We start from the raw sequence: 26,699 nt of genomic DNA, 5'->3' as shown, positions 1-26,699 counted from the left end.
TAAGGATGAGGTGGGAGTGAAGAGATGGTGTGTGCTACTAAAGTGGATTGCTTTAACAGAGAAGATCCTTAATATCGTGTTAAACATATAAACAAGCGAATAGCAAAAGACATTGACCACAACCTGACTGCTTTAAGAAATAGTCAGCACCCTTTAATGTTAAACACCATATGGTGGTGGAAGATTGCAAAACAAGTATGACTCATTTTGCTTTCTCATTGGTTCTGATAACACAGAATATCACTTAATAAAAGAAACACTACCTGGAATGAAAATAAACTAGGAAATTCTCATTATTAGGACTATATTCTGGAGTTATGGTTTTGCAAGTTTATCTTTCAAAAGTCAGGAGAATCAAGTATTGCTTCTAACAGACTTTAATCATTAGTTGTGGTCATCACGGGATGGAAGGCACATCCAGAACCGATAAGCACTGAGGGTTCAAGGTCTCTCTCCTTGACAGTCTTCTCTTTTCCATTTACCTCTTTACTTAAGGAATGGTGGTCAACTCACACGTTCACTTCTCCCAATATTTATCAACAGCCCTGACTTCTCTCCTTAGCTCCATCTTCAATCTATCACTCATTGACTATTTAACATCTCTGGTTTGAATACAATAGGCACCTCCAAAATGAACAAACTCAACATGCTTCTTCTCCAGTGTTCTCCATCTCAGTAAATGGTATAATCCCATTGCTCAGACCTTAACCTTTCTGATTTCACTCTTAACCTCTCTGTCATGTCCAAACTATTTGCAAGTCCACGAGTCTTGTAGGCTCTAAATTCCAATCCATTTCCTGAATTGACAGCTTCTTACCGTTACTGCTAAAGTCCCTCAGACTCTGCTCCCATCTCTCACCTAGAACACTACAATAGCTCTCTCAATGGTCTCCCTATTTCTACTCTGTGTTTTTACACACAGCAGCCAGGGTAACTTTTGAAGAAGTCAATCAGATTATATCTCTTCATTGCTTCAAGGATGTTCCTGCACCCCCTACCAATAGTCTCCCACTGCAGTTAGAATAAAATCTGTACTCCTTTTCTACCTATAAGCTTCTGTGTGATCTGCCCCAGCCCGTCTCTCTGGCCTCAGCTTTCAGCATCTCCCTCCCTTGTTTAGCAAACTCCAGCCACACTGATTTCATCTCTTACTCAAGTATTTGTGCCTGTAGATCCCTCTGTCTTTAAAAGTTTCACCCCAGATCCTTATATGGCTGGTTCCTCCAGCATTCAGGTCTTCAGTCAAAAGTTACCTGGAGAGGCCTGTATCAATCACTCTTTTAACCCCCCGCCAGTTATTCTATATCTACTTACCATTTCGTTTTTTATCAATTACCATTTCTTATCTGTTTACATGCTATCATCTGTCTTTACCCTTTAGAATGTAAGTGTCATGAGAGCAGGGGTTGGGCTCTCATATTCATTCCTGTATCGGCAGCTGAGTGCCCCCAAAACCAGGCACACAGTAGGGCCTCAATAAATACTTATTGAATTATTGATTGCACTTGATACTGAAGATATACAAAAGAGCTTATTTCAATTTGGATATCAAGCTTACATAAATGCGCACTGAAGAAATTATTTGCCTATTCTAAGTGGAATCTAATTTTGATAATGTACGTGAACAAAATGCTTCCTAAAGTCTACTTTAAAGGCCATAATCATGCCACAAAAGACAGAATAGGGAAAGAGTCCATTTATTAAAATAGGGGTCCTGTGGCTAGCATTGACCCAAACACCGAGAAAATAAAATATGATCCTTTTTTTTTTTTCTTATTTTTTTTTATTTTTTATTTTTTTTAAAGATTTTATTTTTTCCTTTTTCTCCCCAAAGCCCCCCGGTACATAGTTGTGTATTCTTAGTTGTGGGTTCCTCTAGTTGTGGCATGTGGGACGCTGCCTCAGCGTGGTCTGACGAGCAGTGCCATGCCCGTGCCCAGGATTCGGAGTAATGCCATGCCCGTGCCCAGGATTCGAACCGACGAAACACTGGGTCACCTGCAGCGGAGCGCGCGAACGTAACCACTCGGCCACGGGGCCAGCCCCCTAAAATATGATCCTTTTAAAATACAGTGGTTCTACATAATACCACATCTTTTTTCAATTAGATAAGAGGTTTCCCAAAAGAAAATCTAGTAGTAGTTTATTCAAAAAATAATTAACGATTGTTAAATTTTGGTGAACTATAGAAAAAATGCATTTCTTGTATAATCTAAAAGAAATTGGATCTTTACTATTTCTTTTCCTAAACTATAGTCAATCATTGTCCATATTCATATAGCAATAAATAGCTGAATAAAAGTTTAAAAGTCATTATCAATTGTTCAGTTACTTTGGTATCATACAGATAAAAGTTCCAAAATGGTATTAGTTTTCCTCTTCTATTTATTTAGGCTGTAAATCCAGTCTCTATTATTCAGTAATCATATTTTAAAATGATCTCATATTCTTCCATGAAATGCAGCTTAATTTGATTGAAAACTAAGTAGGGGGAACATCCTTTTAGAAACACAGATAACTGACAATGGGTCATAAATATAGTATGAAATACAATCTAAAGCAGAAAAACAATCAGGACCATTGGCCTTTAACCTTCTTCAAAAAGCTGCAGGAACAAAATAACATCATAAAGTAATAAAATTAGAGTGCCCCTGAGTGCCATTTTAAAGAATTCTCAATGTGAAAATAATTTATTGATAAACGACAAATGAACATCTAAATGACTCCGCATAATTAGAGCCAATGTTTAATTAGACAAGAAATGAAAAGTGCACAAGGTTGTACTCTAGAGTTGCCAAACAAATGGTAAACAACAGTCTGACATTTGAAGGTTATGCTATTTGGCAGGATCCTTTAACGTTAGTAAAATTATTTTACCACTTAGAAGGCAAAAGCGTCCTTTAAAAGGTTAATTCCAATACAATACTTCCCAGTTGGGGAGAAAGTTTCATCTTTGTCTCCTGTATCTCCTTCCCCCTTGTCATTAAGTTTGATAAATTTGCTTTTCTATATTATTCCTTCTTGCAGTCTAAAGTGTACACCTGTGCTCAGTTTTGCCGAAAGGCAGTCCCATATTGTGATCACCGATGAAAATCAGACAGGGAGCCAAATTATATTACTCTGACATCTGCCCCTCCATCTGCTAGCGTTTTAACAAACAAGTATAAAGTAGACCTTTGATTATACCATACACATATAAACAAAAATAATTTCTATAGGACCAAGTCTCCACAAATTCCCAGTTTTATTAAAAATAAAGCAGAAGGGAAGGGGCTGAATTTAATTTACATTCAAATGAACATTATTTCTGTATTACTCTTCCTTATGGGATCAATACATGTAAAACAAAATACTATTTTCCTATTTGCCTAAGTCAGCAAATATTCTGGTCTTTCTTTGAAACTTCTTTGCTTACTTAATGCTCAATGAAGATTTCCCATAATGTGATTGCAGTATCATGCCCCATGCTGCGTGGTCCAAGGACTTGAACATGCTTTTTAATTACTTTGAATAATTATCTTTATAAATTATCAATTATTGCTCAATAATAGTAAAACAGAAACTTTATTAGTGCCTTTTATTTTGTTTAATTTCAAAAGGTGTCAGTCAACCTTTACACGATCAACAGCCTTATGAACTCAGAGTGTATCTGGAGAAGAACCACAGTCAAAGCCCTTCCTTTTGACTTGAAAACCCCGAGGGTTGGCTGGGCACGGTCTTGTGTTGAGTGAACTGGGGCAGAGCTGGGAACTGGAAGAAAGCCAAATTTTGTGGTATTGAGCATGACAAGCATCCCACACCACCCTTGTTCTCAGGAGATACCATAATGTGAGCAAGAAAATTAATTCTGAAAGGCAAAGACTTCTCACAATACACTGAGTAGTGCAGGGAAAAAACCACACAAAAATGACCATTTTCTGCTCAATACACAACCAACCTGGAGACAAAGAAATCTGCAGAAATTTCCAGCCACCTGTCAGATAAAATTATATGCCAAATCTCAGTGATGAAGTTTGTTATTAAAGTCTCATTTGCAAATCTACATATGCTTCCCACCCCTCCTTCTAATTATTGTAATATATAAATATTCCCATTCCCTCACTCTGGCTCAGGAAGCTCTACAATTTCTATCTTTATTTCTGCCATATGTAGTAGGAGAGTATTGCCACAAGGTGGTACACCATGCATATTTAACTGAAGGCTCTTATCATTCGTGTGACAGTACAGTTAGACTCTTTCCTAGTTTCACTTAAGCAGGAGACATCAGAATAACTGGTGGCTCTCTGAATGATTAAAATGAAAAAAAATCTTAAATCACTCTAGCCTGCTCATCTCACATTATGCCTAACTGTAATCTATCTTGCAAACGTTGTCACTTTTTTGTTGTTATTGTCGGCTTCCTTTAGCAATTTCTAAAGACCAAACTATACAAACAAATAAACTGAAATTAGAAGGAAAAATGAGAAGAGGAAATTTACAGAGAGCATACACCTTACAAATGGAACTATGCAGAAACAGCTAACCTCTAATGACAATTCACAGGAATTGCAATTAGGTACTAGGAGTATGAATGAATCTATGTGACTAAAATGCTTACCCATCTATTGACCTATCTAATTATATAACACAGAACTGATAATATTTTGTTAGGTAATTTAAGATCATTATTAGATTATTAAATTATTATCAATTTTTATATTAATGTTAAAATAGAACTGATAAGCTGATAAGCCTCCTTATTAAGATAAAGAACAAAGTGACATTTCAACTTTGGATTTTAGAAAATCACCACTTCTTCTCTAGGAAGTGATAGTTTAAATGAATTAAACTATTTCAGAAATTAAGGGGAGAAAAAAGACTAAATGTACATGGCTTAAAAAATAGATGCCAAGTACTTTCAGGCTAAATGTCTAATACAGCAATGTTATTTGGAGCATGAGAGGAGAATAGCACAACTCATCAATAATTTTTCATATTGATCTTTCTTCCATTGTTGGAAATGACTGGCAATGGGTGTGGTGACTACAGCATTAATCTGAAACTCTTAGGGCGATGGAAGGACACGCTTAGACCTATTCATTCAGCTGTTTCTTCCTTTGGTCTGGTCTGTAGATGAACGGTGGCAGCTGTCACCCTTCACCGTTCCTTCAACCTTTATGTTTCTAATGGGAGAAGAAAAGAAAAAAATACTGTAGCTTTGCCTCCTAATAGAGAAGGAAAGAGAGGCACCCGCTCAGTCAACAGGCACACTAACCCTTAATATCAAACAGGTAAGTGAATCTTCTACGATCAGTTAGGTCCTAGGCAAAGGTAAGTGTCTTTGAAACCAGCATGCGCTTCTGAAAATGTGGTGGAACTTAGACGACTTAAAGTCAGCTTACTCTTCAAATGTCATCCTTGGGTAACATGACTGAAGCGAAACGACATTGCTAACCTTAGCATCACGCAATGGTGTCAGGGAAGTTGCAACTTACAGCTTAGCTTGCAACAAATGCTATTTTTTGCCATAGATATCAGAACTGGGTGCCATAAATAGATCTAATTCATGCTTTCTTTACTTTCTATTGTCCTGAAATTAAAAACTGAGCAAAAGAAAGAGTTATTGTCTATTATACATGTTAGGCCCATACCCAGGAGGATACAAAAGACCTAAATATTTATTCCTGCTGTGTACTTAAAAAGCTGTGTCTTCCCAGACTCAGGCCCTTTGAAAATCATTAGGGCTCATCAGTCACCATGTCAAGTGTGGCTACTCGGCTTGCAGAGAGTTTATTTCAGCAGATTACACATTATGTTTTGATGGTCAGTTTAAGGGTTGAGGTCAACATTTAATACACTTTTCTTCTCAGAGGAGTCAGCTGCTTGGACTTTGGAAACCTACCTCTCTCGCAGGATCTGCCAAGATAGCCTGTTCCAGAACAATCACAGACATATCTGTTCCACCCATCCCTGCACATGCCATTGTTTTTGCAAGGGTTGCTAAGGCACGGTTTTGCTGTTTCCCTTGAGCAAGAGGGCTTCACTCCAGCAGTACTTTGAACTTCAGCCATTTGCCGGATATCTTTGCTCTGGCCGTCAATGAACAAATCTCTGATGCAGCCCACGTAGCCGTAGTTGAGCAGAGCAGTCCACACCTCGGTGGGGAAGACAAGCCCAGCCTTATTCTCCGGCAAGCCCCCCAGGTACAATTCATCATCCAGGTCCAGAATTTCACTCTCACCAGGAGCAGTGTAGGGTGTGCGCAGTGTGTTGACAGAAATGGTACCTGTTGCAAAGACAAGAGAACACACAGGTCATTACAGAGTGCAACATGTTCTAAATATCACCCTTTCTCTCCTATTTTTCTTTCTATTCCTGCTAAATATCACCCTTTCTCTCCTATTTTTCTTTCTAGTCCTGCTATCTCGTACTTCCCAGTGGAATGAAGAAAAATGATCAAAGTGTACAACGAACATAGGGTCTTTGTCAGCTGCTATCAGGGAGAGAAGGAAGGAAGGAAAGAAGAAAAGAAGGAAGAAAAGAAAGAGAAATTAGCATTCTATATCACTCAGGAATAAAGTCAGACTCTCTTTGGTTAGTGTCCATTTTCAATCCTGGTATGCATCTGCAAACCAAGAAAGGTTGTGTGCCCCCACCTTTAACTGACTGGATTGGTTTTATTGAAAAAAATAGTTTGACAGATTATTTATGTCAAAATGTGACTTCATCACTCTTAGCTGTATGAATCTATTGATTAACCTCTATGGTCTCAGTTTACTCATCCATAATATGGGCATAATAATGTGACCTACCTCATATGGTTGCTCTGAGTGTTAAATAAAATAATACTAGTAAAGCGTCTGGTTTATAATAAACACCGCATAAATATTGTGTATCATAATTCATCACAAGAATCAAGTTAAATTGGCTGTTTACTTTTCCATTTAACCCAAACTTGTTACTTATCTAAATTGACAAGATTTTGTTTTTTCCCTCACTCCAAATGTATGGGGAAAATAATTCTATTAGTTTATAAATATACAGGAACCCTGGCACTAAGCATAGGATGAAAAAGAAAACATTCACATGGGATTATTTTAGGATCAGAGAAAAAATATTTGTGGAATCCATTAAAAGAAGAGAAAATGAAGCCTGGCCCCATGGCCTAGTGGTTAAGTTCAGTGTGCTCTGTTTTGGTGGTGGCCTGGGTTCAGTTCCCGGGCACGGACTTACACTGCTCTGTTAGTGGCCATCCTGTGCCAGTGGTCTATATACTGAAAAATAGAGGAAGATTGGCATGGTTGTTAGCTCAGCGCAAATCTTTCTCATTAAAAAAAAACGGGGGGGGGGGGGGCAGCCTGGTGGCACAGAGGTTAAGTTCGCACATTCTGCTTCAGCAGCCTGGGGTTCACTGGTTTGGATCCCAGGCGTGGACCTATGCACCACTTGTCAAGCCATTCTGTGGTAGGTGTCCCACATATAAAATAGAGGAAGATGGGAACAGATGTTGGCTCAGGGCCAATCTTCCTCAGCAAAAAGAGGAGGATTGGTGGCAGATGTTAGCTCAGGGCTAATCTTCCTCCAAAAAAAAAAAAAAAAAAGAGGAGAAAATCAAAGACAGAAGGCAGTTTCCTGAACAAAATTTCATCCTGTATGACCAGATTACTCGAAATTCCACCAATATTCTCTCTCCAGAAACATCTTAGTAAAAATGCAAATATGATGCCTGAAAAGGACACCACATTGACCAGATTATTCCAGATTTATTTTTCAGGTCAAGCTCTTAAAGCAGAATAGAGTCTAAAGAGAGAAAACAGAATAGAAAATATCTGATGCCATGCCAGCCTCTGACATAGAGCCTCAGAGATTTAGGGCACAGACACAATTAAGGCATGAAGACAGAGGACAGGGTACAGAGGTAGGGACAGAAAGGGGAAGTGTAGTGAGTGTAGAGGGTGGGCAGGAAGATGCATTGTGGTTCTTGCACAGAATTCCTAGGGTCTGCCTCAAGTAGAAATATGGCCTGTGAAGAACGTGAGATGCGCATCTAAGGACTTGGGGCTGGTAGTCTCTGCACTGTGGGCAGGAGCATTCCAAATGCCAGAAGAAGGGGCACTCCTCAATGGGGTGGAGAAATGGGATCTGTATTTGAGAGGGAGAAGGGCATGGAAGCCACTGACAGAGACCACGCAGGCAGCCAAGTCATCAAGAGGACATTTGTCTCTCTAGACTTCCACAGAAAGAAATGGAAAAAGCTCCCAGGGGAGAAACACTCCAAGGCATTGTTATTTTGGCCTTCCAAAGAGGGGAGTATAATAGGCATTTCAGAAGGAGGCAGCAAAAAGAGAAAAACGACAAAGTACTCATTTTTACTCTTCACACTTGTGCAAGTGTCTAGAAGAAAACTCATTTAGGAACATATAGGTACCAGAAAATCCTACTTGGAAAAAAACATAAAAAAAGACATTTTGGGGATGAAATATATAATTTTGAGAGAGAATGGTGACACTTTTCTCTTCTAAATAGAACTTCATTACATGCATTTTCAACTGTCCAAATGCTCTAAGAAGTGAGTTAACAGATAATCCCTATCCTCTGCAGCCATTAATGTAACTGAGAAAATGATCAGAAAGAGTGGGTACTAATGAGAAATGGAAGGGTGGACATTTAAAAAAACATATGTGGGAAGCAGAGTTGCATGCAACGAACATAGTGACTTATGTTTTTAAGATAAAAAGGAGACAGATGCCACACCGTTTTCCAAGTAGTTCAAGAAGACTCCCTGGAAATGGATAAATAATATTGAGAGAGAATTGGTAGGAGACACACAACAAGTGAACAATGACAAAGTTTTACAAGAGTAGGCATATGTTTTCAAAAATACGTAATTTTTTCCTAGATGCCTTTTTATTCATAGAACAAGCTTGATTCAGTTCAGGGGGGAAAAAGATACTTGGAAAAATTGCATTGTCCTTATTCATGATGTTATAATTCTGACTGTAAGAGGATGCTTTGAAGATTCCTGAGATGAGGGAATTTCATGGCTTGCATAACACCTTACTCTCTCTGTCTCCTCCATGTAGTTTCCATAGATCAGGACGCTCTATAGTTTCCATATTCAGTGTGTCTACACTCTCAGTGGCAAAACCACGGCCAGGTATTTCAGACAATCATCAATGAACCGTTTGTCTGACAATGAGAATGGAGTAACTTGGACTCTTAATGTTTTCACCTATGTTAGTGCCTGCTTTAAACAGAATATTGTGAGAAAGCTCAGGTATGTTTTTATGAATGTGTTTGTTGTGGCCAGAGTAAGATATTCACTATAACTGTGATTAGACTAGACTTTTCTGATCATGACACCTAAAATTAATCCGAACTTTTCATATACAGTCATGCATCGCATAATGATGTTTTCAGTCAATGACAGATAGCATATACAATGGTGGGGCCCATAAGATTAGTACCATATAGCCTAGATGTGTAGTAGGCTATACCATCCAGGTTTGTGTAAGTACACTCTATGAGGTTCACACAAGGGCGAAATCACCTAACGATGCAATTTTCAGAATGAGTCCCTGGCATTAAGCAATGCATGACTGCAGTTTACTTACAGCCCAGTGCACACATACTTATAGACACACATACACATATTGAAACAAAAACTCAACAGAAAAATATTTAACTCTATTACCTCTGAGGCACTCTGATATTTTTTCTTATATAATTTTAGCAATACAAGTGCTAGACATGATCCACCAAATGGATTTTGGAACAAATTAACAGATTGCAACCCACACTTCAAAAAACACTGATTGAGAGTTTAATATAATACAGAATAGGGATGTTTTCCCCATAGATACTTATTATCTTTTTGAGGGACAATTTTAGAGTTCTCATCTGAATAAGAAAGAGTGAAAGATGGGAGAGAAAGCAGAAGGAATATAATTCTAACTTCAACTCAAATACAACCCAAGAGGAACTGGAACTTCAACCCTGATTCAAGGTAAGGAGCCACAGCAAGCATATGCATGTGTCAGATATCATTCATTGGAATTTTCTGCAAACAAACATAATAGAATGAAACAAACATTACTGAAAATCAACTACTGTTTTCTCTATCTGCTTTGCCAATCCATATGCACTTATATTTTAGAAAATCTTTGTAGAAGAGATGGCAAAAATTTAATTTAAGTGGGAATGTTAATTATTTTTATAGTCTTAAAACTCACAGAGTAAAAACGTTATTTGAAATAATAATTAAATTTTATTACTGAGCTAAATCCAAACAGATATTTATACTTTAGCCTACACATGTGCAAATGTCCTGAAATGCACACACTTCTGATAAGGGATTTGAATCCCCAATTCCTTAATAATTTTATTATTGATATGAATCAAAGGACATTTTCACCCAAGCAAAAGACTCATCTCAAAAGCACTGAATTCATTTAAACCAATTTAACACATACATATGAGCACAGTGAAATTTCAATACTAAGGTTCCCAAGTGCCTATTTCATTATAATTGAGTTCTAAAGGCAGTGGTTACCAAGAAAACATGAAATGAATATTTAAACTTGTTCACCGATAATTAAAGACAATTGAGTAGTTGTCACAGCTCTATAAATCAATAGAAAATGAGAATTTTCCAAAGGCTGAGGCATAATCACATGTAACTAAATTTTTAAGGGAAAACAAAAATCTGGGTATATTATTGGTTTATCCCTCTACTTTTTTCCTAGAACTACAAATATTGATATGTTCTCTTTGGAATAGCTTGATTATTTCATACATGCTACCTTCTTCCACTATAATTACATTTGAAGTTTCTGGTAAATTAAACAAATATTTTATGTAAACATTGCTATATTTGAGCTGTTAAAATTTATAAATGATAGTCATATTTGGGGACTTATTTGGATTAGTGTTTCATGCTTCAATATTTAAGAATCTAAAGCACCCTGCTGTGTTATTTTACTTTTAAAGAAATGAAATTTCAGCTGAAAAACAAATGTATTTGTGTACGTATGACTTTCGAATTTTCACGGAGAAATCACACTAGTTTATATTAACATTTAAACGTGGTTGTTTTCATGGCATACGCAAAAGATAAAGCAAACGTGATAAATAGACAAGGCAATATTTATTTAAGAATATTCATGAGCATAAATAATAAATTCACGTTTTATATAAAAATATATGTGAAAGAGGAAAAACTGTTGAAAACAGTTCTTAGTTATAAAAATGGAAATCAACTTTACATTTTGGTCTGGTATTTATAACCTGTTAGTTTCCACTCTCTCTTTCATCCAATTTTCCTTGGCTATTCTACTTCTGGGAGATTAGCTTACAAGGTGAGAAGAAATATGGAGTGAAGGTGAGATTTAAAATAAGTTAATTTGACTTCAAGTTTTCAATTACTGCAAAAGTTTAAACGACTGGAAATGAGGGGGTAGAAAATAGCATGCCCTAATGGGAAATGCTTTGACCTGGTCAAAGGAAACCTATTTTCAAATTCTAGCTTTGCAATTAACTAGCTGGCGAGCTTAGCCAAATAACGGATTCATTAGGCCATAATGTGGCTCTTATGCAAAATAAAAGAATTGACTGCATTGTCACTAAGGTTCCTTTTTGAGTAAAAATTATTGAAATTACTGCTTAAAACAATTTTTTAGTTAAACATCAATTTTATCTATCCATAATTCTGCTTCATCTCTCATTGCAAAAGAGAATCAGTTTCTACAAACTTAGAAATTTTCTTGTCAAATTCATATTTTACTAACAATTTCAAACTCAGTAAAAAGGCATACTATAAGTGATAAAAGCAGAGTGAAACATTGATTTGGTATGATGCAAAATGCAAAATATATAATTCCCATAAAATATATAGTAAAAAAAATAAACTATAATACTAACAATGGGAGTTTTGGAGGAGTGAGATTACGAATGGATAGTTTTTCTTTCCTTCTTTTCTTCCTTTCTTTTTCTTCCTTCCTTTCTTTCTAATTTTCTGTGTCTTTGTAAAAAAGCAATGTCATGTACTAGGTTTATAATAGGAACTAAACAACCTTTATTTGAAAACAAAACAAAAATACAATCTCAATATTCTGGTTTTCTGCTTATTACTACGTATTTTCTGCTTACTTGGATTCACCGGAGAGCCAGAAATTTCAGGAATCAAACCAATATGTAAAGAAATAAATCTTGGAGAAAATTTTAAAACTGTGATAATATGTGGTGAGAGGCAAGAGTGAGGGGAAAAGGGCACTTCCTGTACTGTAGATAAGCATGTAAATGGAAACAGCCTGTTAGTAAAATAACCTGTCATCACCTTTCAAAACTAAAAATGCAATTAACCCAGCCATTCCAGTTCTTAGCATCTACCCTACAGAAATTCTGACCAATATGCCAAAAGATATAATATGAAGACTTTCTTTATAAATTAGTTTACAACAGCAAAATTTTTAAAACAGGAAAAAGTTAAATGTTCATCAATAGAGGAATGACTAAGTAAACATCAGTGTTTAAACTAGGAGATATATGATGCCACTACAACGAACGGCATAGACAAAATTCCCAGTAGATTTTTTGTCACCCAATAATTGGTGAAGAATGATCTTGTTTATGTAAAAAAGAAGCTCCACATTATTTTATATGTGTTAATATGTTTATACATATATTGAAGCATAGGAAAATACCTGGCAATTTGTCAACATCAAATTATTTTGCCCATTACCTACAGCGGAGGGAGTGAATTGGTGAGAGAAGTGTGTGGCAAATGGAAAATCTTCACTTACGTACGTTTTGAATTGCCTGAACATTTTCACCAGTAGCACATATTCGTATGTTACATACATGTCATGTATTAAGCACATGCACATATACACGCTCATAGCAACATGTGTATACATAAGAATTTTAAAACTAGGGGCTGGCCCAGTGGTGTAGTGGTTAAGTTCACGCACTCTGCTTTGGTGGCGTGGGGTTCTTGGGTTCTGCTTGTTAAGCCACACTGTGGCGGCGTCCCACATACAAAATAGAGGAAGATTGGCAATGGATGTTAGCTCAGGGCCAATCTTCCTCACCAAGAAAAAAAAATCATACGCAATGCTGGGAAGTAAATACCAATTAAGTGACATATTTTGCAGTGATTAAAATATTATTTTTCAGAAGTTCCACAGATTTCCACTCAGCAACCCACAGCGAGGGTTACTGTTGATGGATGTGGTCAAGTAACTGCCTATTTCCAGAGGGTGCAACTGACAGCATAGTCCACGGTCTGCCCCTTAGTCTGGTAGGCCCAGAAAGGAGATTTGGTAGATTTATCAAGCCCACAAGACTGATGTATAACATAAGAATGCCAAGTTATTAATTCTCTATGAGAAATTATCATAGGATATGGAATGCTTGTATGTAGCTTCTCCAATATGGGATGCCAATTTATTATAATCTAAATGTTCATTTATTCATTTATGATGGGAAATTTAATTGTTACAGAAACTTGAATACTTATATCTATATAACTGGTCTACGTCACTCCTCTACTGCAAACTAACAAGCAGAGCTAAATCTTAATCAAAAGAGTGGGGAAAATGAATTCTGAACAAGGAGAGTACATGAGGAAAGGCAATGTGTAGTAATATTAGCCTATGATGGTGTGACACCCTTCCTCATCCCAATTAAGAAGACCTGCGTCTATCTCTACAGTGGGGGTGAAATAGTCAAGTCCCCTAGACAGTTCTTACAGGGTACCGGCCAGCGTTTGTCTCTGTGACCTTCTTTTCCACAGACATGTTAATATATTTGAGTCCTACACGCGTGGGAGCCTCCTTAAGGTGCCTTTGCAAAGTTCTGCTTTGATTCTCAGATGCTTGCTTTCATAATTCACAGAGAATAAATTTTGTTACTTAGATATTTTTGAGCAAAAAAGAGTTTATGATATATTAAACAAATAGCCTGGAGAATTATGTAATTGCAACTATATAAAACATATGTCCATGTTAACAAAGACTGGAAGAAAATGTGCAAAACTAAAAATGTTTTGAGCGGGAGGAAGAAAATAGATGACTTTTTTTCTTTTTAAATGTGTTCAGAATAAATAAATAAATGCACCAATTTAATAAAATTTAATACAATAATTTTATGCAAAATTGACTCCATCTAGACATCAGTATAGTCAAATAATTGATAAGGCATTTTAGTCTTCCCATTGATGGGTAATGATTTATGGGCATGGATATAAAATAAAGTATTATAAATTTACTTAAAATTATTTCAATGTATGCAACAGGCTACTAGGTAAAGCCATGGGAGGAATGTTTATAGTCAGAGGGCAAGTTCAAATAAAGACCTAAACAGAGAAATCGGCTAATGGTTGTTCAAGTAGGAATGTCTAAGTGTGGTGATTCATGAATGGTATACACAGAAATCAGTGCTGGTAATATATAGCTAGAAAGTGCTGTTCACATCACACAGTGATTACTATAAACCTCTAATTATGTGCTCTGGAGAGAGCCTTGTGCCTTTCCCACTGTAATTTCTAGTTCTCAAACTAGAACTCTATGAATTCAATTCAAATCTTAATGGCTGCTTAGCTGTTAAATGTAAGCTTACCCATGAATAACCGCTGATACAATCTGCTGTACCCTGCTGTACACAAGCAGAATTTGACAAGAATAAGGAGTATTCTCTTTGATTTCAATGTGTAATGATCGTTTGCAAAAAAAAAAAAAAAAATGACTGGCAGTTTGCTATAAAAATACTTGAGAGGATACCCTTTCCTGAGCCAAAGAGCTTAACACAAATTTAAACAATATTCATGCCCCAAGAAAACAGTCATTAACTTCATCCTAATTTTAGCACAATTCACACTTTAGCTAAATACCTGGACAGTTGTTTTGTGTTAATTTGGGAGCAAGAGAGAGGGAAAGGGGGACCCCGGAAAGGGAAGCGGGCTGGTAAGGAACTGCTCAGCTCTAAGTCCTGCAAAGTGTGCAGAGTAATGAGCCTTTTCAATCATATTTATTAACTCAGTAACTTAGGGGTTTCGCTCTGTTAAGTAGCTAAGCTGTCCATGGAGGATATCCACTTTTTGCAGCACTCAAGTCATACACTCTCATCCCCCAAATCATGCCTACACTTTGCATGGTTCCTCCTTGGCCACTTTTGTGCAGGATCTGAAAATGCTATTCATGGTTCAGTTCACTTGGCCTCCCATGTCACTGTCAAAGACTAATCAGACAGTGGAAGAAGCTACACTGTACAGAGAACAGCGGTGGCCAAAGAATATTAGTCAAAGTGTGGGAATTAAAGTGCCTCTTTCTTCTCCATGTCATAGAATGCAAGAAGGGACATATAACCCAAGACAATTAATTGTGCCGAAAACGAAATTCTAGAAAAGTATTCAGATGAAGGGAATATTTCTCATCAAACAAGGGGCTCATATATCCATCTTAGTAAACAAAGGGCTGATGGGCAAATCATCAGAAAGATGGAGATCCCGGGTGACTATCTTCCTTGTTACTAGCATGCTTACTGTGGCTGCGTATCCCAGTCCTTGGAAAGGAGTGAACGCCTTCTCTCATGATTAATTTTCCTTCTGCCTACATGTTTGCTAAATGATACAGGGATCTCATGAACAGGCAGGAATAGTAGTCCTGTTTTCATAAAATCTTGTCATTTCTGTACCAGGCTTACCACAGTTCTCTAACAGTTGTTTAACTTCTTCACTGCATTTTTCTTCCAGACACCTGGGCTTGGAGGATGGAATTGTGTTTGTAAAAAAAGACAGTACCTGTTATCCTATATTGTGTTAACTGCTTTCAGGAAGTAATGTAATTCCTTACAAAAAGTTGCATTTACAACTAAAATAGTGCTATTGCTCTTCAAATGTAAAGATGATGACACTTTAAAATATTAGGGGTAGGTTGACACTGAGTCATTCACATGTTTTTATTCCTTATATTTTCTTATACCAAATATTTATTGAACAACTGCTATCGCCTAAGAAAGAACCAGGACCTGAGGATATAAATATAAATAAGATATTCCCTTGCACACATAGGTTTCCCTTATAAGCTGTATGGGGGATATTAAAAATTCACTCTGTCCACCAAATATAGTTTTAACCCTATCTCTGACTAGATGGCCTAAACTTATTAGCATCTAATTAATGGCCATGGCTTTTATTCTGACTGACTTTAGTATGGTCAATAGCAGAAAGAATAACTCTTAGGCCTAGGCTCCCTCTACTTTAATAACAGAGACAATATGGCTCATTAAGTGTTTTTAAATATGGAGCTAAGGAGTGTCCCAGGCAAATCGATAGATACAACCTTCACTGTCCATGAATCAGAAAGCGGCCCACACTGCCCTCTTGTCACAGCAGTATCGTCTCCTCACATTATATTAAGAGGAATTTTCATATAGCCTCTAAATATAACTGATGTGAAAAATGGGTAAAATGAATTATTTCTTGAAATTCTATGTTTCTTAGTTTTAACTGAGCTATAAATCTTAGTATTTCACCAGCTTAACTCAGAAATATCCTCTAAGTAAAATAAAAGCTAGTATAGCTATTCATTCAATTATTAAAAGGCTGCTTTATTCCAAACCAATGCAGTGTGCAAATATAGAACTTAATTAAAATACTATATATAAAATATTAACAGCTGCAGTTATTAAAATCACATTAAATTCCCTTGAGCTTGGCCAACACAATATGAGCTCTCTTTTTTTCTGTTTAGTAAGGGGCAGGACTTACTTTAGTGAATGAGCTTTGGTTTTCATATTGTTTGTTCTAATTCACTAATGTGAAATTGTAATCACATAAAAGTACTTTACCATCAAAACACCACCAAGAATACTAACTTAATCTTTCCATTGGATTCCAAAAAAAATCTCATGTTTCGTTTATTTTCTTTCTTAATGCAAATAACACTCTCTTAAGGCATCTCTCTCTTCTTCCCATCCAGCACTGAACTTTGGAAATTAAAGTAGATATTCTCTGCTTTGACCTTTTCCAATGAGGATATAAACAAGGAAGTTAATAAACTCTTGGCAATTTGGATGAATCTAACAGCTTAAACAGAAAATGTGGATTTTATTCTGTTTGAGGATTAAGGTATTTATCTGATCTTTATTGTAATAGGTCATCCACAGGACTTGGGAAACTAATTAGATTGAATCACCACTTAAGACTGGAAAGAAATATCCAGGTATAAATCAATATTATCAAATGAATAACGGATAGTTTTACTTTCCTTTCGGATAGTTTTACTTTCCTTTTATATTCTTTTGCATTTATTAAAATTTTGACAATGAGCATGTATTTCTTCAGATAGTAAGAAAATATCTCATTTCTAGGTGAATGAAATACAACTGAACTGAAGTGTGGTATTTTTTCACCCTTGTGAATTTCCAAAAGATGTCCACTTAACCTGATTAGTTATGTTTTAAACTATTAAAAAAACTGACTAACAGTACATATATTCTTGAAAGTCAATTTCCAAATTTTATTCTAGATGTATTTTAAGTCAAACTGTAATGTCCACAAGTTAATATTTCAAAAAACAAGATTAATCACTACTCTCATCCTCTTTTTAAGTCTTCTATTTGAAAGTGCCTAAGTAGCAAATTAACTGCTAGCTCTGGCAGAAATAGGCTGGGGGGAGCCAAAGGGAGGCATTCTTGCTATATTTCTGTATTCCCATCAAGGTACTCTTCTCAGCTTAAATCAGAAAAACAAAGAGGAATCCAATTCCTAATGGAATCAGTATTATACAGCTGACAAAAAAAAAAATCTTTTACTGTCTACTCTCAATCATCTAAAATACTGCAGAAAAGTGATAACATAGCACAGATTTCACAGAATGCTAACTCATCTTCCTTATGGTCTTCTTTAGGGAAATGAAATAACATAGGGAGACCGAGTTTTCAGCGAGGGATGAATCAGAAACAAAGTCTCCGAGATATCTGGGGATCAGAGCAACGGGTTCCGACCTTCCTTCAATTCTCCACCCTCACCCCCAGCTCCCTCCCAATTTGCCTACATTCCATTTCTTTATTTTATTGAGAAAAAAGATATATCTAGGATGGCAAACACAATCTTCTTGATCAATAAATAGGAACACAAGGCACGAATAATAGTGAAATGTTACCCCTCTTCCCTGCAGAGAAGCTAGGAGTAAATAAGTGACAAGGGAGTCTATGAAAGGAAGGGGTAAAAAGAAGAGCTCAGCCTCGGGGCTTCAGCATGGCCCTTCTAAAACAGGATGGTAATCACAGATTATTGGATCTAAAAGAAGCACTAAATGTCATCTGGTCTGTGGTTCCCAAATTTGGTTGATCATCAAGTCCCTTGGAAAGCTTTACAAAAAAATAGAATCCTAAGCCCCATCACTGTTGATCCCCCTTCACTGGTCTGGGATCCAGTGAATACTGGCTCCCTCACAATATGTTTTACAAGGGAAGAAATTCAGGTCCACAAAAAATGCCTTGGCCAAGCTTGTACTGCTATTTAGCAGAAACTCCAGAGTGGATAATATAGTATATAAACAAATGACAAGGTGGGAGGAGAGAGAGGAGGAGAGTGGCTAGTTCTAAATTCAGTTGTCTTCTATTATAAGAAGACAATTTGATTTGTAAGTGAGAGGAACAACCACAGCATAGGAGCACAGGGTGAAGACAGTAAAAGAAATAATATATAGTTGTGTACTTAAATTGGTTCTCTCTGGGTTTCCACAAATGCTGTTTCCTCTTCCTAGGTGATTCTTGCCCACCTAAGCCCATTAATCCACTCCCAAATTTCAGAGTCAGTAATTTTTATTTCTTCAGGCCTTTCCTACAACATCCCCTTCTACCCCCACCATACACACACACCTCCAGGAAAAAAGAGCAGCAGAAAGAAGCCAGTGGAATGAACCCCTGTTGGTGGAATTCCAAATATCTTTCATCAGAAAAGGGAAGCTATTTGGAAGGCAGCAGAGTTTTGCTGGTGTCCTTGAAAACCTACTATATTGATCAAAGTATTTTGATACCATAGATCCACCTTGGATAAAAAGAGTGCTGTATTAAACTAAGGAATGTATGTGTGGATCATTGAAATTTTTTTCATGTTTTATATTTGTCACTTCAGGCTCCTCCAAACAACCAATGATACGAGGTAATTGGGAATATAAGAACCCTTATATTTTCATTGCAAATTCAAGATAAAATTTCCTGCAAGATTTGGCACTTGATTATCCAATAAATGTTGATTTAGGAAGGTATTCTAGAAGCCATTTGGGCTTTTGGAGTTTGATGCCCAACTCTCATGATTAATTAGCTCCTTCTGATTCTTATATGATATGAAACAGAAACAATAACAGATAATTTCCTTTACCCTAAAGACAGGAATGTAAGAAATCTTTAATATGTCTTGGTTTTAATTCTTTAGGAATAGCAAAGGGTAGATGGGGTGTTCCAGTAGATAAACAGTACAGAAAAATGATAAATTACCTGACCGTCCATCTCTCTGGAAGTCCACATGATACCATTCTCCATCATTCACTTTCTTCTGCAGGGCTTTGATTTTTATTGTACCTGACCCCATATCCAAGAGGAGGTAGAGGTGGCCATCTAGCATCTCAATAGCAAAGAAGTCAACCTTTATCATCTGCGGGTGCTTGGCATCTTTTTGGTGTCGTGGCTTGCCATGGCTAAATAAGATGAGGCCATTTGGCTCTGTTGTGCGGAAATCAAAGGATATGGAGCCTGTTTTCTTTGCATTCCATTTAGGCAAAGAGATGAAAGACTCTGGGGTTTCAAAGGTGATTGGGTCCAAAGTTGCAACATTCTCACATTTAAATGCCACCACTCCATGGATCTTCATCTTAGGGTCTCCTTGCTTGGCAAGTCGAGATAATTCCAGCCTTACATCATTATTTTTATATACAACCTGTAGGCAGAGGATAGCAGTGAGAAACTAAGCGTATATTTTAATATTTGGAACTTGTCATCAGCTCAGGAAACTTGCAAGTAGATCATGAAAAGGCACACAACGTTTAGTAGCTTTTGATTATAAGACAGCTTTTTCATCTAAATAAAATTCAAGTATCAACTCATTGAACAGTAACAGTTCCAATCTAATTTCATTCAAATAATGTGCATGCACACGTGCACACAAACACAAATTCCCTGTAGTTAACTCAAATAATTTGAATAAATCTGCATAGCTTTCATTATTCCAAGGATGTGTAGACTTGAACTTATAAAAACCATTTGCTTTTGTTGGTTGACTATGGTATTTCATTTATTAAAGACAAGCACTGAGGTTTTTCAGTTTTCCCATCACAAGAGTATTTGAAATTAGATACTTTTGTATACTAGTTCCCTAAAATACAGGATCTCTTCTATGGTCTATATATCCATGGTGTGTATTAATTTTGGAAGATAAGCATAACAAGTTGGGGTAGAAAATATACTGAAATTTCTCAGAAAAATCATAAAATGCAACTAAGATGCAGAAGCTCTCTCTTGCCCTGCCTACAATAATAACTACTTGAATAATGTAGGTAACTCTGGAACATGGTATTACTCTAAGTCCATTCAACCTGTATTACTGGTGTTCCATTTTACTTTTAATGTACACAAATGTGGAGCAAAGTTCGTCCTGTACCCTCGTTTCTCAAGGCACTTCAACTAAAGTGGCTGGGTGGTTCTGATCACTTGTTGATAGTTCTGGGGCTTTTGTGGACTACAAAAAGCACATTGGACAAATCCACTGGCAGTTCTCACAGTATCATGCATCTGCTATGATATCACCTTAATAAATTCATAGCTATTTTTAAATGAGGATAAAGAGAGATTCATACCCTTTTTCTCTGCAAAATGCATAGCATGGATAACTACATTTCCAAAAGATATGTCATACTGACTTAGGGATAAACTAGTTATCTCTGTCCAGATAACTATCTATATTCGTTTAAGAAGGCACTCAAATTTCACAGCGGCCAACATTGTCAGGTTCTAAATCCATTTATCCACGTATAAAAATATATTTATATAACAGAAAAAATAAGACAGGCTGTGTCTTATTAGAGCTATAAAGTTAACCAGGTCAACACAGCAGTTATTTCTTTCAAATCCAAGGCCAAAGAAGCCAACAGTTAATGTGACTGACAAGTTTCTTGATACGATTTGTTAATGGATACTTTATTTTTCAGAGTTATTAAGAGCAAGCTCTGGTATCAGACTCCCTAAGTTCAAAGCCAGCTCTGGTATTGCCTAACTGTATGATCTCTAAGCCTTGTTTTCCTCTCTTTTAGGGAGATAATACTTTACAGGATAGTTATAATGATTAAAGAAGAAAATCCATGTAAGCGAGAAAATCTACATAAAGACAATCAATCCAATGCCAGGCACATCGTAAGATTTTAATAAATACCAACTACATCAAACTGCATGATAATAAACATCATCATCATCTCTTTATCATCATCTAGTATACACAGAGATATTACTTCTAAATTAATCCATAATAAGGAAATGTCTAGAAATTAAGCACACTCATATAATTGGTATTTTATACTTGATTTGTACCAACTAAATAAATCATCTGTCCAATATTAGTCCTGGTGTTTTCAGTTTATCTTTATCTTGAAGAAGGATTATTATAAAGAATACCATATCTCTTATTCTTTGAACAAATATGTATAATGGTTTAACAAGCATCTATTGACAACAAAAAAGGAGAAAATGAACTTAAGCAATAACAAAAGGAATTAGATTAATTCTTAAGTATACTTTCTTGAAAAGAGAAAGAGCTATGAAGCCTTGGGAAAGTTGATTTAGGATTGTCTTTCTCTGTGGATCTTTAGAAGTGGAGAAAATCTTTTTAAGGATGATTTTCCAAGTTTTGTAACTTCTCACCATGATTTTCAAGCTACCCGAACCTGCATTACTTTTCATTTTCTTGGTGATTTATATTTTAACATTTGGAAATTTTTTGACATAGATATTGATCAGGAATAAGCATTTTCTGACCCAAATGATGCAGATGATGACACTGATCAATGCTAACACATTGCCTGTGCAATGGAATTGGGTGTTTCCGACGTGAGCAAGTGGGTATAAGGCTGAGTCTATTGCCTCATGAGTCCCACATCATCTACAAAAAAATTGAAGGATGTGGGATTAGTGTAATTCTAGGTGAGGACTGCACTGATAGATTTATAATGTCATGAGTAAATTGGGTGCCTTGGTGATAGGGAGGTTTGGGGAAATGGAGTAGGGATTGTCTTCATCATATTACTTATGATGAGCCATGCACTGCCCTCTCCAAAAAACAGAAGATGAATCCCCACTAGAATCTATGATTAATGCAGGTAGGGACCTTGCTCACTGTAGCCCTGCACCTTGATCAGTGCCTGGCAGAGGGTAGATACTCAATAAATATTTACTGAGAGTTGAACGAAATTCTTCTTTCACTTTTTTTAACTTAGTTCCCAGATTGTAGACTATTATTAATAACAATATTTACAAATATAGCTATTTTTAAATTGTTTTTATTTTTATTTTATTTTTTTTTTTTTGAGGAAGATTAGCCCTGAGCTAACTACTGCCAATCTTCCTCTTTTCCTGAGGAAGACTGGCCCTGAGCTAACATCCACGCTCATCTTCCTCTACTTTAAACGTGGGATGCAGGGCTTTTGCCAAGGGGTTCCATGTCCGCACCCGGGATTGGAACTGGCGAACACCGGGCCATGGAGAATCGGAACGTGTGAACTTAACCGCTGTGCCACTGGGCCAGCCCCTTCAAATACAGTTAAAATATAGCAGAATGTGATATTGTGGACCAATCTCCTAACCTAGTTACTATTTTGAGCCTATTTATCTAGGAAAGTGTGAAACCTTCTGTGCATGTTCAGTTATAAATGGCCAGCTGGACTGTGTATTGGAAAACTTCACCTTCAAACTCATTTTGTGGGGTGTAAATTACTTTTAGAGTGAAAAACACCTGAGTTAAAATTCTCCAGAGGTAGAATAATTTTCCTAGAAGAACTATCTTGAGAAGAATTTTTTTTTCTTCTCATTTTCTATTCTTTGAAAGGCCACTCTAGAAGACAGGAAAGCAATTTTGGATAGGCAGGCTGATAGCTCTCAGATCTAACCACTACTTCATGTGCCCCAGATTTCATAATCATACTACATCTCTAAAGTTAGACTTACTTTTAAAATGACCTAAATATAGTTCAACTATAATAATGAGTAGCTAGTAAGCACTCCAAATCTTCTAAAAATTCATGTGTAAGCATTTTTTTGCTTCTTTCTCAGATAATATGGTTCTCAATCATTTACAATTATTCATGTATCTTTTTTCTAATTTCATCAAAGTTGTAATTTATTTAATAGTTTCAACTTTCAGCAAATATCTATATACTTCATCTTCTTAACAATTGATGATATTTATGGCACACTTATGTGGATCTGTTTATAGAATCAAGATTTATGTTGCGATATTGATTGTTTTTGAAGAGCAATTAAAAATGTTGACTTTTACTTCCCTGCTTCATAGGCTTATATCATAAGTTCCAAAGAGATAGAAACATAAAAGAGGCCTCAGGTTTTTTTGTTATTTATTTGCTGTTTTTGTTTTCTTTTCTTCGCTGCCATATAATTTCTGCACATTGCCCTGTTGATCTTTTCCCTTTCCTCTAATGTTTGTTATTTTTAAAATATCCTTCACACTGAAATACTCAAGGAAAGGAGTAATGTGTTTGTATTTTTATATTGCTAGGCTTGAAATTTCAGGTAGACAGCCACTGAGTATTTTATTTGGCCTTGATAATAATCCTGAAAAGGCAGGGGCAGGAAGTAGGCTAAAGAATAGAAGTTTGAAGGTGTAGATATAGACTTAGTTTAAGCACAAAGCTTTTACCTAAGTCAAGTTGCCTAACATCTCTGTCTCGGTTTCTTAATTTCTAAAACAGACATCTAAAAAGGAAAGCAACGTCAAATCCCCAAATCTGTGAGGTTTTCTTCCCTCAATCTATGTGATTTGAGCAGAGATAAAAGATGGCTTATTGTTGCTTCTCATTTTCTGGCTTTTTCCAGTTGTGGTTTTGATGCCAAGATATTGTTCTCTATTCTGAGATATATCGAAACACTAATCCATTAGTAAAGAGAATGTTCACTACATCTTTAGGCGTACGGATGTGCCCCAAGGATTATATCTATCTGAGGTTTGTACAGATGGTAGTGAAGAACTGGTGGCTGATAGCTAAGGCTTTCCACAGGAAGAGGGAGGGTAACATTAGTAGATCAGCAGGAAAACATTTGCCACTCAGATAAGGACTTTTTTTGTTATTGTAAATATATGTTTCAGCTTAGAAATTTTAATGAGGTTCTTAAATTTATTAACATGTATTGATCAAGACTTTTCATCCCGTAAGTATGAGAGTACACAGGATGGTGAAATGAGAACTGAAGAGCTATGTAGAGCTCTTGAAAGAGGAGTCAAAGAGCTATGTAGAGATCCAAACTCTGCTATGTAGTTTTTCAACAGATATTTCATTTAGGATATTTTATATATATATATTTTTTTCTAAAAGTCCATAAAGTTTAAGAATTATCTAAGAGGACTGTTGTTTTAATTTTACCTTTTGTTTGTTTTAAATGCATTTAATGCTTTTACTCTATTAAGAAAATGTGAGAATATTTCAAATGTCCAAATTTAATTCTTCTTTTCTCCTATCTGTGATCTGTCCATGCATCATCTATTTATAGCAAAGAGCTTGTTTCAAAATACAACCAAGAAGTAGCCAGTAAGTGAACAGTGCAAGAGCCTTCCCAACAAGTAGGAAGTAAATTACATTTGTTTTGCCATGACCTGGGTAAGGAACAGCTCAAAAAAGGAAATAAAATGTATTACAACTTTCATCCCCAACATTTACTTATTTATTATTTTGAAATTATTTTTCAATCCCCAGACTTTCAATTTAATCAGATAAGTAATTGTTAGGTAAGGTACTGAAGAAAATGCAATTTTAGTTACTCCCCTGTGCATATGCCCAGTCCAATAGAACATGATCCACTGAGAATAAACCAGTTTAATTTCTCTTGAATATTTGCTATTGGTATATATATTGGTAATGTGTAAACTATATGTGGACATACACACAGAGTTTATACTTTATCCAAAGTAAATGTGCTTATATATGCAATATATGTCAAACCTGCTATCATTGATGTCCAGAAAAAAATGCACACAGATATTAGAATACATTGTACATCTCTAGACAGACAGATAAGTAGATAATACATATGTATATATACCATACACACAAAAAATATAAATAAACATTCACCAATAATATTTAATAAAGTCAGAAATTAGAGAGTTCTTGGCTAAAACACACATTTGGAGTAAAAAATATCTTGGCCTAAAAGCAAATTTTAGCGCTTACAAGCCTGGCACGCCAAACGAAGGGCTGTAGTCAAAATAATAACAACAATAACAATAATAATAATAATAATAATAATAATAATAAATTACTTTACAATTTAAGAAAGCAGAAAATTTAAAAATTTGCCTCAACGTTCCTGCCATCACAAAAAGACAATTATAAAAGTAGAGGTAAGGTGGTCCCTTTTTTTTTTAATCATTGCACTTCCTATTGCCCTATCTTCCACCCAAGATCAAGTTTCTTACATAATTCACTTTCTTACACTGAGAGCTTAGCACGGAAACTGCTTATAGTAAAAAGGTAAAAAACGTTTGCTGAATTTAACTGACCAAAAGACTAACAGAATTTCAGCTTTTCTGAGAATGTGACACCATAGAAGTTTTGATCTGCAATTGGAATATGTCCACTTGAAGTAGACGTGCACCCAGTTGCAGGGACTTCTGTATTTGGGGTGGTTTGGAGAAGGAGTAGCAGATAAGAAAGAAAGTGTAGGAAATGTGCAAGTCCTGTACAAAGTAGCCGAATACCTCTTTAAAACAATACTTAGCCTTGAGGAAATCTGATTTTAAGGAGAGTTACATAAGGAATTTTGAAAGATAAGAGGGTTTTTTTGGGGGGGAGTTAGTGGGTTTATCGCCATAATCCAATCCAATGAGAGATTATATGCAGATAAAATTTTCAACGTAATTGAAACTTTCCCCATAACAAAAAAAAAAAAATCATCATGGAATGTAAAAACAGACTACAACAACATCATTTATCAGTAAAAGCATGTGACATTTAATATGAAACCAAGAATTAGTTGAAACTTGGAGAGAAAAAAATAGCAATTCTTTACTTAAGGAATGTAGAGAAAGAAATCTCTTTGCTTAGTTCCAATTAAACAGGGTCAAATTCATCCTTTTCATAAAAAGAAGGAAAAGCAAAAAGAAAAGAGAACTCTTCCTGCTTTGTCCTTCTCTCATTCCACTGTCAGCGAGCTGCCTAAAGTTATTTAGGCAACATTGGATGCCATCTGTACCAGTTAGCCGTGGGAGCTAAAAGACTGTGTTGTTCCTGAGTTAACAGCTCTATTTAATGAAGCTTTCAGTGGCATATGGGTGTGTGGCAAGAGAACTTGAGCTCCATTAAATAGGAATGTCTATTTTTCTCACATTAAAGACTCAGTAATTCCGTAATGCCTTTTGGAAAAAAAAAAAAATTGGAAAATGAGCCACTGTTGTCAGTAACGGGAGATTTGAGATACCATTTTTTTTTTTAAAGAAAACTAAT

At 36.0% G+C, this 26,699-nt stretch overlaps 1 protein-coding gene across 44 annotated transcripts in view; it reads right to left on the bottom strand.

Annotated features, from left to right (window-relative positions):
* Window positions 1-26,699, bottom strand: part of NRXN1 (neurexin 1) — a 1,070,775-nt gene that overhangs the window by 571,852 nt on the left and 472,224 nt on the right. For all 44 annotated transcript variants that reach the window (XM_070236361.1, XM_070236373.1, XM_070236351.1 and 41 more), the window contains 2 exons: window positions 19,480-19,918; window positions 5,882-6,265 (listed from right to left, as the gene is read on the bottom strand). In XM_070236361.1, coding sequence (XP_070092462.1) covers window positions 5,882-6,265; window positions 19,480-19,918 — 823 coding nt within the window. The remainder of the gene's footprint in view (window positions 1-5,881; window positions 6,266-19,479; window positions 19,919-26,699) is intronic.

The sequence above is a fragment of the Equus caballus genome, chromosome 15, assembly GCF_041296265.1.
Source record: "Equus caballus isolate H_3958 breed thoroughbred chromosome 15, TB-T2T, whole genome shotgun sequence".
Lineage (NCBI taxonomy): Eukaryota > Metazoa > Chordata > Mammalia > Perissodactyla > Equidae > Equus > Equus caballus.
Note: the sequence above shows the minus strand (reverse complement) of the source record. Positions and strands in the feature narration are given on the sequence as shown.